The sequence below is a fragment of the Macaca mulatta genome, chromosome 2 (genome assembly GCF_049350105.2).
Source record: "Macaca mulatta isolate MMU2019108-1 chromosome 2, T2T-MMU8v2.0, whole genome shotgun sequence".
Classification (NCBI taxonomy): domain Eukaryota; kingdom Metazoa; phylum Chordata; class Mammalia; order Primates; family Cercopithecidae; genus Macaca; species Macaca mulatta.
In genome coordinates this window covers 5,415,983-5,439,206 of record NC_133407.1, presented here as the reverse complement: position 1 = coordinate 5,439,206, position 23,224 = coordinate 5,415,983, and the positions used below count along the sequence as shown (strand labels likewise).

The window sequence follows — 23,224 nt, the reverse complement described above, 5'->3', positions numbered from 1 at the left end:
CTGTGTCCATGTGTTCTCATTGCTAAGCTCCCACTTATGAGTGAGAACAAGCGGTGTTTGGTTTCCTGTTCATGTTTTAGTTTGCTGAGGATGATGGCTTCTAGCTTTATCCCTGTCCCTGCAAAGAACATGATCTTATTTCTTTCTTTGGCTTCATAGTATTCCATGGTATATATGCACCAGATTTTCTTTTTTTTTATTATACTTTCAGTTCTAGGGTACATGTGCACAATGTGCAGGTTTGTTACGTATGTATACTTGCAAACACCTAATGTTAATGCTCAGAACTTTCCCATGGCTCCTCGTGCTCCAAATGATAAAATCCAAGCCCCTTAGCCTGATATTCAAAGTCCTGTCCACTTCGGATCTACCTTACCTTACAGTGTCCAGTCCTACTAACGTCCTTTATGCCCTGTTCTCTAGATCCATATTAAACTTCTTGCTACTGCTGTGCTTGTCCGGAGACTTCTCTACCCTTAAGCCCCTGTCCACTTGGTTTCTTTATTTTTTAAACAGGACATTTTGCCTGCAGAGTTATCTTTATAAAAACATTTCTTTGAGTTGGATATGGATTGTGTTCTCAACAGAGTTTGCCACCGGCCAATCAATAACATAGTTTCGGAGGCTTTGGATAGAATTCCAGGGACTTTTGTCATGTTACTGGAAGCCAGCTCACGTAATGGCCGCATTGTGGGAAGGCCCATCAACAGGGAGCTCGGAGTCATACCTGCAAACTCTGCAGAGCTGTCGGCAAAAGCCACACACCCTAGGCAAGGAGTCTCTAGGGCTACTTAAGGAGCAGGAAATTAGGGAGAGGAAAGAAGGCTGCATGGACGCGGAAGTGTTTCTCACTACTCAGCCCTTTAGAGTTTGCCCCTACTTCCTGAAGCGCCCTGGACATCCCACCTCTAAAGCCTGTTTTTCCTTTTGATAATACAAACTGGCATCCTGCACCTCCCTCTCCTCCCACCTTACAGCTGAATAGTGAGTGTGTCTAGTTGTTTCTAGTCTCCGAAAACCTTCAGAGTACCAGGGACAAGGGAGGGATAGAGGGGTGGAAACTGTGGACATCTTTTTCTCCCTTTCACTGCTCTGGCCAGTAGAGTCCTTGCCTGTCTGGATGAAGGGCTGGCCGGGACGTCTGAGCACCAGGAGCAGAGACACATGAGTAGGGTTCAAACTCAGGTTCCTTGTCACCCAGTCCAGGGCATCTTCTGCAACATCACACTGCTTGTCTGCTGTTACCTTGTGCCATGCTGTACCTGGCCCCTTCATCATCCTGGGAGTCCCCTGCAAACTGTCTTCTGTCACTGACAGCAGACTCACCGCTGTTGGAGCCAAAATGGGGTACTCAGAGCTTAAGAGCAGAGGCCATCACCACGCAATTTGAGAAGGCAGGTCTTAGCCCATAGGGAAGGAGCTAGAAGCCACAGGGAGATACCATGAGGAGATTCACCCTCTGGGGGCCCTCCTTCCCTTCTGTAGCTCTTTCTGGAGTAGACATTTATGTGATTGCCCTTTCCTCTCCCTAGTGCCAGCTTTTAGCACACAGCTGTAAAAATTCTCACGTCCCTCAAAACCTATCTGAAGTGCCATCTCCTTCAGGTGGCTTTCTTTGATTCACTAGATTTCAAAATTAATTTGTCTTTACCCACCATGTAATTACATAAAAGTCAGGACTTCATGTAATATCAATCTCTATTTCTTCTCCATTCTGACATTTCTGCCTTAATAGTAACAATTTTCATGGCCTGTGTTGTACATCAAAGGTGGGGGTATTTGCACCTTTTTATCTCACTATACTGTGAACCGCTTTTCCAGATTTCTCACCACCACCTGCCTGCACTAGCCACCCAGGAAGTTTTGTAGTTTTTAACTAAGCATGGTCTTCATTTCACTCTTTTTTCTCTGTTTTATTCATTTAGTTCCTTAATTATCCACCTCATCCTACTCCATTTTTCATAGAGATTTCGAAGACCTACTTTTCCTTTCTGATTCTGAAATTAGAATTCATTTAAGCAAGTTAGAATAATTAGGAACTAGTTCCAGCCAGTTATTATATATATTTTATGTGACATTCATCCCTCAACACCCAAAAGATGGATTTGAGTATCATCCGGTAACTCCACCAAACACACCTTCCATTTTCACATAAGAGGCCTACCAGTTGTCAGCAGTAGGGACAGTCTGCCAGAGGTCCAGCCCGTCTTCAGTGAGAGTGCCAGTCTGAATAAAAATTAAAATCAATATTAGCATAAGATTTAAACCTTTTAATTATATTGTAATTTAAACAAATCCCAAGCTTCTAAGATATTATAGTAGATCCAGTAGTCTAAATCCCTTGTTTGTAAGTACCCAATTTTAAATCAGAGAAGAGTAGCCACAAGAAAAATTAAGCAGGTAATACATGATCCCCAAAAGACCATGTCGATAATTAGGTGACTTCAGTTACTCATTACGAGGAAAAAATGAAAGTGTTTTGTTTGGTTTGGTTTGGTTATTGCTATGACTGTTGCTTTTGTTATAAGGAGAGGTTCAGTACAAGAACCAGCCCAAGTCTGACTTTGAGTTGTCACCTGCTGTCTTGCTAAGGCAGAGCTCAGAACATTTTTTTTCTTCATTTTCAAGACTGTTCAGTTCACAGTTTGCCATCTGGTTCACAGTAATTTTCTAAAAATATGGGTGACACAGTGACTGTCCAGATTGATAATGAAATGTTGATAAAGGGCTTTGAGACTATAGAGAGAAAGTAAGTGCTAATAATAAATATTAATTAATGCCCATAAGTGGGTTTTATTGTTAGATCAAGGGAAAAATAGCTCAGAGATTTGATTCGCCATACTATGGGACAGTATTTGTTAGATAATGTCACAGAGAAAGAAAAATGGAACTGAGTACTATCACAGCACTTCTAATTTCCTCATTGCTTCACAGGCGTTTATTATTTACAGACTCTGGTGTCTTGATGCGGTAGGCTAACAGTTTTAGGCCTGCTTAATACCCCGAGTAAGTGGAGTTGGCTATAGCTGCTTCCGCACTGCCAGGGTCCACGGGAGCTTTACCTAGCATGGCAGAATACCCTGTTTCAACACTAAGACCCAAGTCTCTGACACGACTTTTTAAGGCTATCTCTATAGAAGACACTGAATTTTCTAGCTTTCTATACAATAGCAACCTCCATCAATACAGCACATCCATTAGCATAATGCTTTATAGCAAAGTGTTTACAATGATTTGCATTTTCACAACTGAGTTAACAGGGTGGAGGTAGGTTAGAGGCAAAATGAGGAGACTAAGGTCATAGTGGCCTGTAGGTTGGAGAGGCAGAACCAGAATCCAGCCCTTCTGGAGTCTTCCATCAAACTAGAAAATGTTAAGTGAATCATACAGGGGATGTGGAAAGACAAAACTCTTCCTGCGTTTCAAGATTAAATAATTAAGAAAACTTCACAAAGAAGGTGCTAACACAAGAGTGAATTTTTTCTTAAACAACAACTTTCTGAAAACGAGCTATTTGTTTCATTTCTCTCCCGCATTTTGTAAAGGACCCCACCATGTTTGATTTCCAAATCCCCACAAGTTGTTGCATTTCAAAAAGAGTTTGCAACTTAATTCAAACTGATATGTTTTCCTGATGTTTTTAAACATCAATATTTTGAACATGAAAGCAGAGACGATACTGCAGCAAAACAGATATTAGACTATGTTATTTCTCTATGAAAATGACCCCTAAACAATAAAACTAACCATAAATAGAGAGAAAATGAAATTATAGTTGAGGTTCTAAGGGGAATCAGATAGAAAGAGAAAACCTCTTAGCATACATACAAGCCCAGGCTTGGGCTGAATTGAATAAAAAGAAAGAACTTGTCTTATAGAAGTTATAACAAACCAATAGAAAATAGAAATATATATGGGAGCAAATGGACTCAGAAACTCAGTGACAGATATCTCCAAAACTGAAAATAACACTAGATGAAAATTCACTTAATGGCAGAGTGCTTTATCCCAACATGATGGCAATAGAATTTTATAATGTGAAAGCTGGAAAGAAACTCAGAGATGATTGTGGTTGAATCTTCTTTTCTTAAAAGGTCACACAGAGGGAATAGGAAGAGCTCCAGCCTCCAGCTCCCAGCGTGAGCGACACAGAAGACAGGTGATTTCTGCATTTCCAACTGAGGTACTGGGTTCATCTCACTGGGGCTTGTCGAACAGTGGATGCAGGACAGTGGGTGCAGCCCACTGAGCATGAGCCAAAGCAGGGCGAGGCATCACGTCACCCAGGAAGCACAAGGGGTCAGGGAATTCCCTTTACAAGCCAAAGGAAGCTGTGACAGACGGCACCTGGAAAATCTGGTAAATCACACCCTAACACTGCGCTTTTCCAACAGTCTTAGCAAACAGCACACCAGGAGATTATATCCCATGCCTGTCTGGGAGGGTCCCACACCCACGGAGCCTCGCTCATTACTAGCACAGCAGTCTGAGATCAAACTGCAAGGTGGCAGCGAGGCTGGGGAAGGGGCACCCGCCATTGCTAAGGCTTGAGTAGGTAAAAAAAAAATCAGCTGGGAAGCTCAAACTTGGTGGAGCCCACCTTAGCTCAAGGAGGCCTGCCTGCCTCTGTAGACTCCACCTCTGGGGGCAGGGCACAGCCAAACAAAAGGCAGCAGAAACCTCTGCAGACTTAAATGCCCCTGTCTGACAGCTTTGAAGAGAGTAGTGGTTCTCCCAGCATGGAGTTTGAGATCTGAGAATGGACAGACTGCCTCTTCAAGTGGGTCACTGACCACCGAGTAGCCAAATTAGGAGGCACACCCCACACGGCCGGGTACCCCTCTGAGATGAAGCTTCCAGAGGAACAATCAGGCAGCAAAATTTGCTGTTCAGCAATATTCGCTGTTCTGCAGCCTCCACTGCTGATACCCAGGCAAACAGGGTCTGCAGTGGACTTCCAGCAAACACCAACAGACCTGCAGCTGAGGGTCCTGACTGTTAGAAGGAAAACTAACAAACAGAAAGGGCACCCACACCAAAACCCCATCTGTACCTCACCATCATCAAAGACCAAAGGTAGATAAAACCACAAAGATGGGGAAAAAGCAGTGCAGAAAAGCTGGAAATTCAAAAAGTCAGAGTACATCTCCCCCTCCAAACAAATGCAGCTCCTTGCCAGCAATGGAACAAAGCGGGACAGAGAATGACTTTGAGGAGTTGAAAGAAGAAGGTTTCAGATGATCAAACTTATCCGAGCTAAAGGAGGAAGTTCGAACTCATTGCAAAGAAGCTAAAAACCTTGACAAAAGATTAGATGAATGGCTAACTAGAATAACTAGTATAGAGAAATCCTTAAATGACCTGATGGAGCTGAAAACCATGGCATGAGAACTACGTGATGAATGCACAAGCTTCAGTAGCTGATTCGATCAACTGGAATAAAGGGTATCAGTGATTGAAGATCAAATGAATGAAATGAAGTGAGAAGAGAAGTTTAGAGCAAAAAGAGTAAAAAGAAATGAACAAAGCCTCCAAGAAATATGGGACTATGTGAAAAGACCAAATCTACATCTGATTGCTGTACCTGAAAGTGATGGGGAGAACTGAAACAAGTTGGAAAACACTCTGCAGAATATTATCCAGGAGAACTTCCCCAACCTAGCAAGACAGACCAATGTTCAAATTCAGGAAATACAGAGAACGCCACAAAGATACTCCTTGAGAAGAGCAACTCCAAGACACATAATTGTCAGATTCACCAAAGTTGAAATGAAGGAAAAAATATTAAGGGCAGCCAGAGAGAAAGGTCGGTTACCCACAAAGGCAAGCCCATCAGACTAACAGCGGATCTCTCGGCAGAAACTCTATAAGCCAGAAGAGAGTGGGGGCCAACATTCAACATTCTTAAAGAAAAGAATTTTCAACCCAGAATTTCATATCCAGTCAAACTATGCTAAATAAGTGAAGGAGAAATAAAATCCTTTACAGACAAGCAAATGCTGAGAGATTTTGTCACCACCAGGCCTGCCCTACAGGAGCTCCTGAAGGAAGCACTAAACATGGAAAGGAACAACCAGTACCAGTCACTGCAAAAACATACCAAATTGTAAAGGCCATCAATGCTAGGAAGAAACCACATCAATTAACGAGCAAAATAACCAGCTAACATCATAATGACAGCATCAAATTCACACACAACAATACTAACCGTAAATGTAAATGGGCTAAATACTCTAATTAAAAGACACAGACTGGCAAATTGGATAAAGAGTCAAGACCCATCAGTGTGCTGTTTCAAGAGACCCGTCTCTCATGCAGACACACGCATAGGCTCAAAATAAAGGGATGGAGAAAAATCTACCAAGTAAATGGAAAACAAAAAAAGGCAGGGGTTGCTATCCTAGTCTCTGATAAAACAGACTTTAAAACAACAAAGATCAAAAGAGACAAAGAAGGCCATTACATAATGGTAAAGGGATCAATTCAACAAGAAGAGCTAACTATCCTAAATATATATGCACCAAATACAGGAGCACCCAGATTCATAAAGGAAGTCCTTAGAGACCTACAAAGAGACTTAGACTCCCACACAGTAATAATGGGAGACGTTAAAACCCCACTGTCAACATTAGACAGATCAACAAGACAGAAAGTTAACAAGGATATCTAGGAATTGAACTCAGCTCTCCAGGAACTGAACTCAGCTCTGCACCAAGTGGACCTAATAGCCACCAACAGAACTCTCCACCCCAAATCAACAGAGTATACATTCTTCTCAGCACCACATCACACTTATTCCAAAATTGACCACATAGTTGGAAGTAAAGCACTCCTCAGCAAATATAAAAGAACAGAAATTATAACAAACTGTCTCTCAGACCACAGTGCAATTAAACTAGAACTCAGGATTAAGAAACTCACTCAAACTGCTCAATTACATGGAAACTGAACAACCTGCTCCTGAATGACTACTGCGTACGTAACAAAATGAAGGCAGAAATAAAGATGTTCTTTGAAACCAATAAGGACAAAGACACAACATACCAGAATCTCTGGGACACATTTAAAGCAGTGTGTAGAGGGAAATTTATAGCACTAAATGCCCACAAGAGAAAGCAGGAACGATCTAAAATTGGTGCCTTAACATCACAATTAAAAGAACTAGAGAAGCAAGAGCAAACACATTCAAAAGCTAGCAGAAGGCAAGAAATAACTAAGATCAGAGCAGAACTGAAGGAGACAGAGATACAAAAAAAACCTTCAAAAAATCAATGAATCCAGGAGCTGTTTTTTTGAAAAGACTGACAAAATTGATAGCCCACTAGCAAGACTAATAAAGAAGAAAAGAGAGAAGACTCAAATAGACACAATAAAAAATGATAAAGGGGATATCACCACTGATCCTGAAGAAATACAAACTATAATCAGAGAGTACTATAAACACCTCTATGCAAATAAACTAGAAAATCTAGAAGAAATGGATAAATTCCTGGACACATACACCCTTCCAAGACTAAACCAGGAAGAAGTTGAATCCCTGAAGAGACCAACAACAGACTCTGAAATTGAGGCAGCAATTAATGGCCTACCAACCAAAAAAAGTCCAGGACCAGATGGATTCACAGCTGAATTCTATCAGAGGTACAAGGAGGAGCTGGCACCATTCCTTCTGAAACTATTCCAATCAATAGAAAAAGAGGGAATCTTCCCTAACTCATTTTACGAGGCCAGCATCATCATGATACCAAAGCCTGGCAGAGACACAATAAAAAAAGAGAATTTCAGACCAATATCCCTGATGAACATTGATGCAAAAATCCTCAATAAAATACTGGCAAACCGAATCCAGCAGCATATCAAAAAGCTTATCCACCATAATCAAGTGGGCTTCATCCCTGGGATGCAAGGCTGGTTAACATATGCAAATCAATAAACATAATCCATCATATAAACAGAACCAATGACAAAAACCACATAATTATCTCAATAGATGCAGAAAAGGCCTTTGACAAAATTCAACAGCCCTTCATGCTAAAAAATCTTAATAAATTAGGTATTGATGGGACGTATCTCAAAATAATAAGAGCTATTTATGACAAACCCACAGCCAATATCATACTGAATGGGCAAAAACAGGAAGCATTCCCTTTGAAAACTGACACAAGACAGGGATGCCCTCTCTCTCCACTCCTATTCAACATAGTGTTGGAAGTTCTGGCCAGGGCAATCAGGCAGGAGAAAGAAATAAAGGGTATTCAATTAGGAAAAGAGGAAGTCAAATTGTCTCTGTTTGCAGATGACATGATTGTATATTTAGAAAACCCCATCATCTCAGCCCAAAATCTCCTTAAGCTGATAAGCAACTTCAGCAAAGTCTCAGGATACAAAAGCAATGTGCAAAAATCACAAGCATTCTTATACATCAATAACAGACAAACAGAGAGCCAAATCATGACTGAACTCCCATTCACAATTGCTTCAAGGAGAACAAAATATCTAGGAATCCAATCTACAAGGGATGTGAAGGACCTCTTCAAGGAGAACTACAAACCACCACTCAACGAAATAAAAGAGGACACAAACAAGTGGAAGAACACTCCATTGTCATGGATAGGAAGAATCAATATCATGAAAATGGCCATACTGCCAAGATAATTTATAGATTCAATGCCATCCCCATAAAGCTACCAATGACTTTCTTCACAGAATTGGAAAAAAACTACTTTAAAGTTCATATGGAACCAAAAAAGTGCCCACAGTGCCAAGACAATCCTAAGCCAAAAGAACAAAGGTGGAGGCATCACGCTACCTGACTTCAATACTACAAGGCTACAGTAACCAAAACAGCATGGTACTGGTACCAAAACAGAGATATACACCCATGGAATAGAACAGAGCCCTCAGAAATAATACCACACATCTACAACCATCTGATCTTTGACAAACCTGACAAAAACAACAAATGGGGAAAGGATTTCCTATTTAATAAATAGTTCTGGGAAAACTGGCTAGCCATATGTAGAAAGCTGAAACTGGATCCCTTCCTTATACCTTATACAAAAATTAATTCAAAATGAATTAAAGACTTAAATGTTAGACATAAAACCATAAAAACCCTAGAAGAAAACCTAGGCAATACCATTCAGGACATAGGCATGGGCAAGCACTTCATGTCTAAAATACCAAAAGCAATGGCAACAAAAGCCAAAATTGACAAATGGGATCTAATTAAACTAAAGAGCTTCTGCACAGCAAAAGAAACTACCATCAGAGTGAACAGGCAACCTACAGAATGGGAGAAAATTTTTGCAATCTACTCATCTGACAAAGGGCTAATATCCAGAATCTACAAATAACTCAAACAAACTTACAAGAAGAAAAAAACAACCCCATCAAAAAGTGGGCAAAGGATATGGACAGACACTTCTCAAAAGAAGACATTTATGCAGCCAACAGACACATGAAAAAAATGTACATCACTGGCTATCAGAGAAATGCAAATCAAAATGACAATGAGATACCATCTCATACCAGTTAGAATGGCGATCATTAAAAAGTCAGGAAACAACAGGTGCTGGAAAGGACGTGGAGAAATAGGAACACTTTTACACTGTTGGTGGGACTGTAAACTAGTTCAACCATTGTGGAAGGCAGTGTGGCGATTCCTCAAGAATCTAGAACTAGGAATACCATTTGACCCAGCTATTCCATTACTGGGTATATACCCAAAGTAATATAAATCATGCTGCTATAAAGACACATGCACATGTGTGTTTATTGTGGCACTATTCACAATAGTAAAGACTTGGAACCAACCCAAATGTCCATCAATGATAGACTGGATTAAGAAAATGCAGCACATATACACCATGGAATACTATGTAGCCATAAAAAAGGATGCGTTCATGTCCTTTGTAGGGACATGGATGAATCTGGAAACCATCATTCTCAGCAAACTATCACAAGGACAGAAAACCAAACACCACATGTTCTCACTCATAGGTGGGAATTGAACAGTGAGATCACTTGGACACAGGAAGGGGAACATCACACACTGGGGCCTGTCGTGGGGTGGGGGAAGGGGGGAAGGATAGCATTAGGAGATATACCTAATGTAAATGACGAGTTAATGGGTGCAGCACACCAACATGGCACATGTATACATATGTAACAAACCTGCACATTGTGCACATGTACCCTAGAACTTAAAGTATAATAATAATAATAATAAAAAGTAACACAGAGACAGGCTGGATGCGGTGGTTCACACCTGTAATTCCAGCACTTTGGGAGGCCAAGGCGCGCGGATCACGAGGTCAAGAGATCGAGACCATCCTGGCCAGCATGGTGAAACCCCATCTCTACTAAAAATACAAAAATTAACTGGGCATCATGGCAGGCGCCTGTAGTCCCAGCTACTCAGGAGACTGAGGCAGGAGAATCGCTTGAACCCAGGAAGTGGAGGTTGTAGTGAGCCGAGATTGCGCCACTGCACTCCAGCCTGGAAACAGAGCAAGACTCCCTCTCACAAAAAAAAAAAAAAAAAAAAAAAATCACACGAAGACTTAGTACCAAATTCTGGGTTAGATGTCTCATTTTGCCAAATTTCAATCGAGCTTTTTGCACTGTCACGTGTGATCATGCCCTGCAGCGTTTGACCAAGGACACCTAAAAGCAGCCTCACAGACAGCCTGGCAGGTGAGGACATGAGGATGTGGAGGGAGAGGTTTTATACAGGAAATAAAATGAACAGCCTCTGGAAAAATTAATTTTAGAAATAGATGAATATGTAATGAACATATTTCATAAGTCTCCCTCTTGTATTCTAGACACCAGTGAGGCTCATGAGGAAGTAACAGGAATCCCTATTAGAGAACTTCCAAGGGAGTGTTATTTGGCCCTGAATCTAAAATGAAGTAAACCTTGTTGGTTCTTGACTGGTGGTGATCGAGAACTCTCTTTGCCAAACAAAATACAAACAGAAAGAGAACTGACGTAACCTAAGAGATATACCCCTTTCACCTGGGGACCAAGCCTGGTCAAGTCTACTCATTGGAGTCACTCCCATTGGCCTTCTACTCTCCATTCTTGTCCTCTTTGTCTGGGACAAGCAATGATCTCTTCTGTTGTTCCCAGATGGCCTCTTTCTTCATTCTCATCTCCCTTCCATCCCATCTCACCAGTTGCCCTTGGTGGGATAGAAAACACCTATAGAAATGTCACCAGTCTTCTTAAAAAACAAAGGCTCCTATTCTACTTCAAGACAAGGACCTACTCCTTAGCATGGCGTATGAGACCCTTAACAATTGCCCTCAGCCCAGCTTCATTTTCTACCTACCAGCCCATATTCTAGCCACACCCCACAGTCCTCGGCTCCCCACATGCGGTGGGCCCCTTGTACCCCTGTGCTTCCCAGCTGCTCAGCTCTGAGCCCGGGGATTATTCTGTCTAACAACCGAGGCTGCAGCTCAAAGGTGGCCTCCAACTGTGGCAGGTAACTGTGCCCCATGCTTTCCTCAGACCTCTGTTAAACACACATCTCACAGCATGATCGCCGTCTACACTCCCATTTTCCTGCTTTCTCAGCTAGACTAGAAGCTTCTCAAGGGCTAGGAATGACTCATTATGAGACTTTCTACCAGCACTGTACACAGCAGTGGCTCTCTGCCAAAAAATGGCAAAAACCCTAATCAATTATTCAAATGCACATGAACTGAAGACAAGAGGGACCCAGCCAGGCCCACCGCTTTACAGCAGTTAAACTGGCCTGTCCAAGCTGAGGGCAGGATCCAAACAGCAGGCAGCTAATGCTGAAGTCCTCCAGATTCCCCACAGGAGACTCACGTCATGGGGGGTATCAGGACCTGCGTGGCAACCACAGTCTTCCCCATGTGGCATATGCTCCTCCTCTGCCACCTTTCCAGGTCCCTAAGCACAGAGACAACCTCGCCTGGAGTCACAAGCCCTGGAGGAGCAAAGGGGCAAGACAGGGTCCTTGTTTCCTTCCTTCTTTTCCTTAAAAGAAGCAGAGGAGGAGAGAGGAAACATTCACTTCTCTTCTGGACAAAACATTCCAGGAAACAGAAACGTTCCTCATATGTTTTTGCCTGAAAAAGTCAGTCAGTCTAAGAAGTGACTATAGTAAGAGATGGTTTTAAAAAACCACAAACCAGGCACACAAATTATTAAGTGTCACAAAGAAAAAAAACCATAATGTGATGGCTAAGCTGCTAACTTTAAGAGTCAGCAGAGCAGGCTCCTGGAATGAGACCTTGCACTAGCTCACTCTGTGACATTCTCTGGCCTCAACATTCCCATCTGTAAAATGGGAACACTGGACTAGACATTTTCTGAGGTTCTTCACAGCTCCACCGTGCCTTGAAATCATTAACGTTAAACCTGGGAAGTCTGGATCATACTTTGTCAAAGCACACGAGGTTTATTTGCCCACACATGTTGATTCTCTGTGGGGAGATACAGAAGATTTTCTTTTTCTTCAGTCTCTTCTGAGCATACACGTTGCCTATGGTCAGGGCAGCCGGCAGCACTGGAGGGACAGTCGTGGTGAGGAGGATCAGGGCCATGGTCACAGTATCTTTTGGAGGGACCTGGGAGAGGAGAGACATTTTCATACAGGATAACACAGCGCAGGAGACTGGCACCCTTCCTAGCACCTTGCCCCTACAACAGCATGGGAGCTCTGGATAACACAGCACAGGAGACCGGCACCCTTCCTAGCACCTTGCTCCTACAACACCATGGGAGCTCTGGATAACACAGCACAGGAGACTGGCACCCTTCCTAGCACCTTGCTCCTACAACAGCATGGGAGCTCTAGAGACATGCTCTGAATATTCACAGTGAGTTGGCTCTCTTGGTGAGGCTGAGTATTCTCTTGGCTGTGCCAAAGGGACGAGCACATTGTCTCCTACTGCAGAGCAAAGGAGACCTTTGATCCCTACTCCCAGTCCACCATCCCCTGTCCTGGCTCTGTTTCCCTCTACTTACCATTCCCTCTGCCCAAGCCTGACTGTTGGCTTATGAATCTCTCTGCCCCACTAGCCTACAAACTCCTTGGGTGGAGCAGCTATGGCTTATTCATCTTTGAATCTACCTTATTGATCTCTAGATACAGAGCCTGGCGCGAGATTTAGCACAGAGGAGGTGCTCAGTACATAGATTGAATAGATGGCAGTATAATTAAAAACTAGGACCAAGATCATGCCAAGATCTCAGCATATATTATTAACTACAGAGAAGCCAATATAAAATTAGCTTGCTCTCACTGGATACTAATTCTGGAGCAGGAAATGTATTAGGCTACATATATTATTTAGTTGCTCTCTATAACAACCTTATGACGTAAATGCTATTATTTTCTCCATCTGTCAGGTAAGGAAACTGAGGTTTTAACAATTAAATAATTTTCCTAAGGCCACATACTAGGTAAATGACAAAAATCTGAATCCTATTCTGTCTGACTCCAGGGTACAAATCCATGACCAACGTGTTTTATTATCAAGTCAATTTTGTGAACTCAGGATCCCTGGCTGGTGATATGGTTTGGCTGTGTCCTGACCCAAACCTCATCTTGAATTGTAGCTCCCTTCATTCCCACCTGTCGTGAGAGGGACCCAGTGGGAGGTAACTGAATCATGGGGGTGGTTTCGCCCGTAATGAGCTTGTGATTCTGAAGAAGTCTCATGAAATCTGACAGTTTATAAATGGGAGTTCCCCTGCAAAAGCTCTCTTGCCTGCCACCATGGACAACATGTTCTGTTTCTCCTTTGCCTTCCAACCATGACTGTGAGGCCTCCCCAGCCATGTGGAACTCTGAGTCCATTAAACCTCTTTATAAATTACCCAGTCTCAGGTGTGGCTTTATTAGCAGCGTGAAAATAGACTAATACAGCCGGTCTGCAGAGGAGGCTCACACAGTTAAGGTCGGGGATAAGGTCAAATCACAGGGTTGATTGACTGTTTCGTTTTCCTCACATGCTCTAGATATTAATGATTCTACCCTCTAGAACCTTACCTATGTTTTTGTTCAATTAACCATCATTTTAACCATAAATACTTTTTTAATTATTGGAAAATTATTGGAAACATGGGATTCAAGTTCAGTAGCAATGTCTGCTGGGGACATCTTTTGCCCAATATCAATTTATCACAACATTCATTACTCCCTCCTTTTCCCAACCACAGACACAGAAGAGTTTTGACCCAAGGACTCAGCCTTGTCTAACCCTGAACCAGTGCAGATAGAGGCAGCCAACAGAGCCACAGGCTCTGACCCATAAGAAGGTGGGGTCTGGGATTTTTAGTCTTGTTGCCTCAGTGTGTATTGGATGTTAAGCTCTTCCCAGGAAACCTTGTTCTTAAACACTGCCAGGGCTTCCATGAGGTTTTTTCCTGCTTTTCTGCCCAGTGCTCCAGCTCCCCAGATTAAATTGGCATACTCCCTCAAATTCCAGCCCCAGTGACCTTGACATTCTGCCTAGCTCTTCATAGGCCCCATCGTGGGCCTCTCTTGACCCAGAAATGCTCCCTGGGAGCGATTTCAGATTGAAATAACTACTCAGCAGTTAAGTTTTGGCGTGAACATTGCCCTGAAATTCTTGTAACTATGTCTTTGCCCACCAATATTCACTTCCCACCTCTCTCTCTCTCTCTCTCTCACACACACACACACGAATTGATGCCACCAATTTGGACATTGTAATTAAGCCACTCACACAGTTTTTCACCTGTTTGGATGTTTTATTCACAATGTTCTCTTCCTCCCCACCAGCTCACACTATTATGATCCCAGACTTTCTTACATAGAGACTGCGTGGTTCACAGCAACATCAGACTCTCAGGACCAGAAAGGACCTCAGAGGTCTTTAGTGACAACCGTTCCCTCCCTAGCCACCAAGCTATGATGAGGGGCATCCAAATGAAACCTGACACCCTGTAGCTTAAAGGGAGGTCGGTATCTCATGCGGTACCAGCTCCGTAAAAGTGGAAATTTCATTTCATTTCAGACCCTAACCAGAACACATGAGAAACCCACTGATTGCGTAGTGTTTTAGGTATTACCTAAACACTGGGGCCAAACTAGGCAAAATCTGCTAAGAAGCTCTTCTGGACAGTAATGATTCATAGAATGATAGGATCAAGATGTAACCTAATCCAGCCCTCTGAGTTAGGTCAAGCTCTTTGCAGAAGCTATACTATTGAAAAGCCTCACCCCCAGTACTTACTCCATGGTACGCATATACCCCTAGGGCATAGAAAAAACCCATGACACCAAGGCAGGCCAGGAACACCATGAACTTGAAGGCATCGCTGTATAGTTTGAAGTTCAGAGGCCGGGGGTACAGGATGGATCTCACTAAGTCCCCTTTGGCTGTATTGTAACCTATGTAAAGATAGTCATAGATCAAGTAAGGCTGCTTGATGGACACTTGGTCTCCTAAAAATGGCTTTACTGCCTTTGAGGAAGAGTAGAGTTTCCTCTAACCTGTTACCTAATCATTTTATAAGTATTCAGGTGGTTTTCATGATTTGTAACCATGAGCTTCCATGTAGGCCACAGGCTGAGCGATGCCCTAGTATCTAGTGCCTGCTAACTAGTTTGAACATTTTAAAAAACTTGATATTTTTAATTTTAAAAAATCAGCTAGAACAACTACTCATAAACCAAACTAAAGCATACAGGTATCGCAGTGTAAAGTGTATTTTGTGTCTGTGAATAAGTCGGGTGGCAGAAACACAGGTCAGAGGTTAGAACAGAGAGCTGGGACCCGGTCATAGGAGGCCTTCATTGTGTCATGTCATGTAAAAGACTGGGACTCAGGAAGCGTTTGCAGAATCATCCAGATTTGGTGCCACATTTGGTATGGGAAACGAGAGGAGTTAGAGATGTTATTAAGAGACCAGCACGATGGTGATGATATTAACAGAGAAAGTCAATACAGGAGGATGAATACTTTCAGATTCATTTAATTTGTCTATAGGGCACCCAGGTGGAGTTCTTTACTAGTGAGTTTGACCTATGGCCTAGCAAGCAACTCTGTGAAAGGAAAAAAGTCCTCAGTCATAGTGGCTGAAATTGTTTTTTGGTAATCACTCAGAGGAGGTGTCAAGGGAGACAGAAGCAGCATGTGGTCGCAAGCAAAAAGAAGAGCATAGTTTTACCTTTGACAAATTTTACTTCACCTACACATACCCTTCATTACATAGAAGGGTTTTAACAATAAACCATTTAATTAAAAATAGTAACACTTTACAATAATAAGGGTCAGTTTAGAAAAAACCGTGTTGTTACCTACCAGAATGTGGCAAACTCCATAATCCTAAACTAAATTTCCCTAATCCAACTCTCCCCATATTCAAGCATGAATTAAGCTTACAAAAGTGAAATCCACTAACCTGTTTGCAAAACGACTGCTCTTACAGGCCCCTGCCCAGAGGGCTTGACCTGGATAACTTCTGTTCCACAGAAGAGGACGTGTTTCCGATAATCTTCCAAACTGTGACATTTCCAAGGCATGGTGTTCTCCATCTGGGGCAACGGTGTCTTTGTAACAGGTATACTTTCTCCTACAGAGGATTGTATTTTGTTGAATCTATGAAAGCTCGGGTAGTTAGTTAGAACTGGTGCATACCGGTTTCAAGAAATGATACAAACTACAACTAATCCGGTCTTAATGCCCATCCCATGAGTCAGATGACTGTTCATAGAGATGCTGGTGGTACAAGCAATGGTAGACTTGATTCTATTGCAAATATTTAGATTAGATCTGCCTACTATCCTATACCTGGCCTGCATGGTTTGTTGTCACAATTTTAAAGGCAGCTTATTTTAGCTGAATACTTAATCATTCTCCCAAGAATTCATTCAGCCCAGCGCTACTTTAGGCAATGAAGGAGCTTTCCAGCACGCGAACAGTAATTACTGTTTGCTTTGTATTCACTCATTTCTTCATTTGTTCAATCAATCATTCAACTATTTTTAGGTGCTTATTCTGTTTCAGGAACTGTGCTAGGTGCTAGGAATAATGATGAACAACAAGAGAGACAGAAATCTTGCCCTCATAAGCTCATGGAGCAAGGTGAGAAAATAGTAGTTATTCCACATCATTTTCAGATAGAGCCCATCCAAGCCCCACTTTTATTATCCCATTTTTTTGCCCCAAATCCTTAGGCTTTTCCATTGCCACTACTGAAGAAAGCCCAAACTGTCCTGCTAAATTGTCAAAGCCTACCACGATTCAAACATCATTGCCTGTCATTCCCCTGCACAAACTCCAGCTCAACTAGGCCACTTGCATTTCCTTTCATTGACCCCCATTCTTAGCAGGTAGCAATTTTTTTTCCTTTCCCTGGTGGCTATAAGACAGAATATTTAAGGTACAAAGAAATGAGCACAGAGTTCAAAAAGGATACATTTCAGAGACAAAATAAAGATGTTCATAATACTTTTTGGCTCCCAGATTTAATATTAGAATGAATTTAAAATTCCATCAGTCTTTTACTAAATGTTCAATTAGCAAGATAACGTCATATTTCTAATTTGGAAATAGTATTATATCAATCATAGTTACACAAATTTAGGTCTTGTCTCTCTTTCTAGGTAATAACTGGGAACAAGAACTTTGACAGATATAAATTGGTATACTCTTCGTTTTCCTAGTGATATGTAATAGGTTCAAAATACATAGTTTTTTCAAATGCACAGATTAAATAAAAACACCCAAGTTTGTCTATGATTGGTTTTTCAAAATTCATTTTCTGCCATGATGTATTTTTTACACGCTAAGGTGCAAGAAGCTATAAAATTGTTACTAGCAATCTTGAATATTTTTCAAAAAATTATTTTAGCCAAGTATTGTTCCGAACTATACCATTTTCTTTAAAACAATTATGATATTCATCCATTGTGTAGATTTATCGATTGCATTCTAAATGGCTTCATAGAAGGGTTAGAATGTTTTGACAAATCTCTAAATTATGGTATTATATTATTTTGAAAGCAGCCTTTGTAATAGGCAAATACTTACAGATCATTTCCTTTTTTTGGCTTTTGAATCACAGAATATTAATCCACAATATATACTTAGGCTAACATCAGTAAACCGTTTTCTGCACACAAAACCAGTGAAACTGGAGGCAGTCACGTATTGATCAGAAATGGAAGTCATTTGCAGATAATTTGCTCCAGAGACAACAGTCAGATGATTTTACAGAAAGATGGTTTTCAAGTCTCTTTTATGCTATTTGCATGTTAATAAGAAGTCTCATGTTTTGGCCTTTCTGGGGAGCCCAAGAAAGGATGATTCATCTGCAAAAGATGTGGGGTGCAAGGCAGCCGAAGAGAGTTTTAGAGGGAAGAACTATCATCGCTCATCATCAACCGTACAGTTGGCTCCCTGTGCTGTCAAGTGGAGGTTCTCTCCCTTGTCCACAAGGATCAAGATGCCTCCTCATGGTGACAGTGTTTGAAATTCCAAGTCCTTTTAATTTATAGCTCTAGAACCATTAGACTGTAAATGTTTTGAAACCAGAGACCATTTCTCATTTAACTTGGTGACACCAATACGCAACACAGTGCTTACCATAGTAGGCATTTCTGAGCTTTTATTGAATAAATGGATGAACAAATAAGTAAAAGAAAAGGGAGAAGGAGGATGATTAAAAAGAGAAGAAGAAAGGATCAAAGGAAGAGAGAAAAAGATTGGACCTTAACTGATGATAAGCTTGTGTGACAGAATATCAACGTGAGATCATCACATAGGGAAATCCCTGCATGTCCAACTCAGGTCACTGCACGCTTCCCCCACATACATCTCAAATCAATCAGCAACTTAATGAAGAGAAGAAGAGGGAAGGGGATTGTGTCAGAGTGCATGCCACCCCTCTTCGCCATAATTATCCCTAAGAGAATGAGGAAACACTGATTACAAGCATAGGTTCTGGGGACAAAACGCCTGTATTTAAGGCATTAAATTTATTAAGACAATAGATATCGTCTATTTTCTTCATATAACTTATAACTGTTGAAAATTCTGTGTCATTTGTATACTTTCATATTTTCTGTCTCCGTCACTAGAATATCAGCTTCACGAGGGCAGAAATCTTATCTGCCTTGCTCACCTCTATGTCACCTGTAGAGTTCCTGCTCCATAGTAGGGGCTAATAAATATCTGTAGAATGAGCGAATTCACAAACAAATCCAAATCTTAGCTGTGCCACTTTTAAGCTGTGTGACCTTAGGCAAATTACTTACCCTTTCTGGGCCTCAGATTTGCCCATTCTAATAGAGTTGCTGATTGAATGAAATAGTATATGTAAAATGTTAGCACAATGCCTAATATACATGCGAGCTAAGAAAAAAAGCTCTAGTGCTAAGAGATAATTTCTAAATATTAATAAACACCCCTCCCAATGAGATTCCCTGTTGTCTCCAGACTCTTCCCATTTGAGAGGAGCTAGATTTTGAAGGTGATCATTGTTTCAGGAAAGATGGCAGAAGAAAAGGACGGGGAAGTTGATCACTGGCTTTTGAGTTTTTTAAGTCCTTCATGAGTTTGATCATGGATTGTAGAGACTACCTGAGATTAAGAACAAAGTTTTTCTGCTCACCACACCTTTCCTCTACTGCATTTCTAGCTAAACCAAAGTCCTTGTACTGGGAGTTGGAAGAGAATTCAAAAGGACTCAGATGTTGTGTGTCCCTGAGAGAAGAGGTGTGCACCACAGTAGAACATGGGAACATGCGATAAGGTTATGGAAGCAGCGCAAACGGCACCAGGATCTGCCTCCCTGTCCAGGTAGATAGGCCTCAGACAGCTCAGAGTGGAGTGAGAGCAGCAGGAAGAAGAGCTGCCCTCAATCGGACCCCTCTCCCTGATGTCTTGCACATCTTAGGACAGTCAGACAAGGGTGAGGAAGACCACCTAACTGATGGGGACAACTGTCTGACTCATATTAGATATTCACACTGGACACTTTTAAGGATGGCAAAATTTGGAGCCAACATAAAAATTAAGTGTAGTTATAAAATAAAGGTAAACTTCTTGCACAGCTGAATTTATGACAATAGCATAAGGCTAAGGAGACCAGGAGGAGAAGATCTTACCAGAAAGTGGGTACTATTGATGGCAATACCAAGTAGAGAGGGAAAGGTGAGGAGGCAGGAAGGTGACGCAGCCTCATCCAGCTTAGAATTATCCTTCTCATGCCTACGGTCCTTTACATTTGGGAGCAAATGCCACCTCCAATTCTGATCCTTCCACTTGCTAGCTGAGTATCTCTGGTCTTTTTACCTCACTCTCCTCATTTGTGGTATCCTAACAGCTCCTAGTCTAATTTGTTTTATGTCATGATGAAGTGAGATATAAAAGTTATTTATAAAATGTAAGTTGCTATAGAGATGCTAGGAATGATATTTTTATTCTTACATAAATAAAGACTTCTATCTATGCAAAGGACCATTTCGTACATAGGGAAGAAATACCTGAGTCATATTTGTGGACAAATTCCCCAGGAATACATTTTCAGTTTCAGGAATCTTACCTTAATCCTCTGATTGTTTAATCAAGATCCTTTCCACAAATATGTACATGAGTGGGAGGATCTATGTAGGCTGTGCAGTAAAGTATTTAGACCATACTGGGATTTAGATCTTTCTGAATAAGTTAACAAAAAAGAAATAATGTATTTTTGCTTCATGTGTCTGTCTCTGAAACTGGCCTCTGTCAGTACTTAAGTTACACAGATATTAGTGCTGATGACTTCATTTTTCCAAAAAGGGAAACTAGAAGAAGCCACTTGTCATTTAAGGCCATTTTGGGTCCATTTTGCACATTTGTTGAAAGGCAGCGTTGTTTGTCATTTCTATTTCTCTGGAACTCTCTGAGTTTTCCTGGGAATCAAGGCAAGTTCTGTGCACCCCTGCCAGTGAAAGCAGAGAGGGCAGCCCAAGGGCAATGAGACTTTCTGTGTTTCCTCCCCATGTTTGCTCACTGCCACACTCTCTGTTACCAATGAGAGAAGCCATTCTTCATTGTCAGGCTGCTGGGAGGTGTGAGGCAGCTGCTGTGTTTGCGTGAGGACAGTTTTCCTTGGGCTTGAGGTTTATAGGTTGGATACTATGGCAACATTCTGGGTAAAAGATATGATCAGTATGCAAATCCTCATCACTATCATTATAGGACACATTTCAACACATTAAAGGAGTATTTTGTAATTATTCTGAACATATTGATGTTTACTACATTTTCTTATCTCAATTTTGAGTTAAGCAGACCAATTTTAATGTAAAAGCTGCTTGTGTTGAACAATTTAGGGATAGATAATGAACTCTTACTACATTTAAGTCATGTTAAAACATTTTCCCTATCTTTATACCATTTGGAAATGGAAAAACTGAACAGTCTGTAAGCGTGAAAGACAAATAGTTTGTGTTTTTGTGTTGCTGTATAGTCTCTTCTCTCATTACAATGTGCTGTGTATTTTAATTTTTTGCCTAAAGAATATTTTATAAGTAGTGTCTTACTAATTACACAAATTCAAGTAGACTTAACAAAGTACAGATGAGAACTAGGACTGCCTGAGCTATAACTAGAAGATTAGTTTCTGCTCAGTAAGATCAACAGGAATATAAATCTAAAGAACAGAAATGTGAGATTGTCTTTGCCCGAAGGTTCAACTCAGACTCCTTTCCAGTGAAACCTTGGCCTCAGTAGTTTTCTATCTATAGAGTGCAGGGTTGGATAAAACTTCTATGCCCTTCCAACTGTGGGAGTCATGGTTTTCAAGGTTGTGTCTCTTTTGTACATGTGTATAAACCATTCTCACATTTATCAAGAGATTGTGTTTCAAACTGTGTAGTGCTCTCATCCTCTTCTGAACCCAAAGCATCCTATTCACCCCACTCATTGGTCAATTAATCACATGGCATAGTAAACATTTGTGTTCATTTCACATTTACTGTGACTTAATTCTTATAGTTAAACATTTCTGTTTGTGTATATCACGTGTGTGTGTCCCCATATAAATGCAAAAGCTGGCTATGTCTCCCTCATCTATCTCCGAATATCTTAGCAAGGGTCTGGTATAAGGTAGGTAAGAATATGTTGATCTGATTCGATATCAGACAGAGAAGAGGAAGCTCCATGACAACTGCCTACCTGTAAGCATGCCTTCATTCACCACGCAGCTTCCATCAATCAAAACAGCATCACATGGCAATGAAAGTTTTCCTGGAAGAATAAGAATGTCTCCGGGAACCAAGAGACGGGATTCCAGCTCCTCCAAACCTACACCAAAGCAAAGTCTCCATGAAGAGCTGACCTTTTCCTGTTTTTACTTAAGAATGAAAGCAACTAAGAATCCTTATCGACCTGTTGGCCAAGAGCTACCCTACCTGTTCAACTGTTGAAGCCCCTTTTTGGTCCATTGAAAATTCCAAAAGAATCAGGATTAGGAAATTGGTTCCTGGGACTCAGAAAAGGATTAGCTAAGCAACAAGATCCCATCTTAATCCTAGTACCCGGTGTGCTTTGCCCACAGCAGATACACAAGGACACTGGGCAGAGCAGAAGTGCAGCTTCCTGCTGTTTGCTCTCATCTGGGTTTCCGATTCCCGCGGTACACTTGGTCTTCTTGGATTGAGGCCTTACGTAAATTGCCCAAATAACTTCTGCTGTCCCAGGGTGCAGCTCCTCGCTCCTTACAAAAAGCCACAGCCACGCCACCTCTGGCTAGCTCACAGCAGATGCCAAGTGTCCAGACAGCTATCTAAAAGCCCCATTCAGGCCTAGGTTCCAGATGGCAGTTCAAATTGTGTGATGCAGGGTCTGTTTGGGATAGTTAGATTGGGAAATAAAGGAACCTTAAGAAGGTTTACCCAGTGTTATTCAAATGAGTGACATATGAAGGGGAGAGGGAAATTGAAGGAACCCAGACATTGGGTAAGAATGACTGAATAAAGGCTTGGGTGAGGATAAGGCAAGCAAGATGTCTAGTGTACAAAATTTAATGAGGCACTTGTTCTCAGGGCCCTGCAGCTGTGGGGTCAGCACTGGCATGATCTTGCCTCGTTAAATTTTCTATCTTAGAGGCCTTCTTTGCCTTACCCTCATCCCAGTTCTGGGTTCAGTCAGAAAAGACTTTTTCTCCTTGGCTAATAATTAAGGACAAATGAGACCAATTCCCCTGTGAAATATTAAGATGC

At 41.5% G+C, this 23,224-nt stretch overlaps 1 protein-coding gene and 1 long non-coding RNA gene across 3 annotated transcripts in view; one reads left to right on the top strand and one right to left on the bottom strand.

The window, feature by feature from the left end:
- ATP13A5 (ATPase 13A5) overlaps nucleotides 1–23,224 on the bottom strand; it is a 115,273-nt gene that overhangs the window by 51,704 nt on the left and 40,345 nt on the right. The window contains exons 9-13 of the mRNA XM_001095224.5: nucleotides 22,179–22,307; nucleotides 16,417–16,587; nucleotides 15,246–15,403; nucleotides 12,420–12,608; nucleotides 2,165–2,226 (exon numbers count right to left, since the gene is read on the bottom strand). Coding sequence (XP_001095224.3) covers nucleotides 2,165–2,226; nucleotides 12,420–12,608; nucleotides 15,246–15,403; nucleotides 16,417–16,587; nucleotides 22,179–22,307 — 709 coding nt within the window. The remainder of the gene's footprint in view (nucleotides 1–2,164; nucleotides 2,227–12,419; nucleotides 12,609–15,245; nucleotides 15,404–16,416; nucleotides 16,588–22,178; nucleotides 22,308–23,224) is intronic.
- Nucleotides 4,093–22,896, top strand: LOC114676203 (uncharacterized). 2 transcript variants are annotated; one of them, XR_003727041.2, is made up of 3 exons: nucleotides 4,093–4,183; nucleotides 16,444–16,575; nucleotides 19,657–22,896. It is a non-coding gene; the product is annotated as an uncharacterized LOC114676203 (long non-coding RNA). The 2 variants fall into 2 exon arrangements; XR_013413488.1 differs by lacking the exon at nucleotides 19,657–22,896 and having other exon boundaries at nucleotides 16,444–18,666.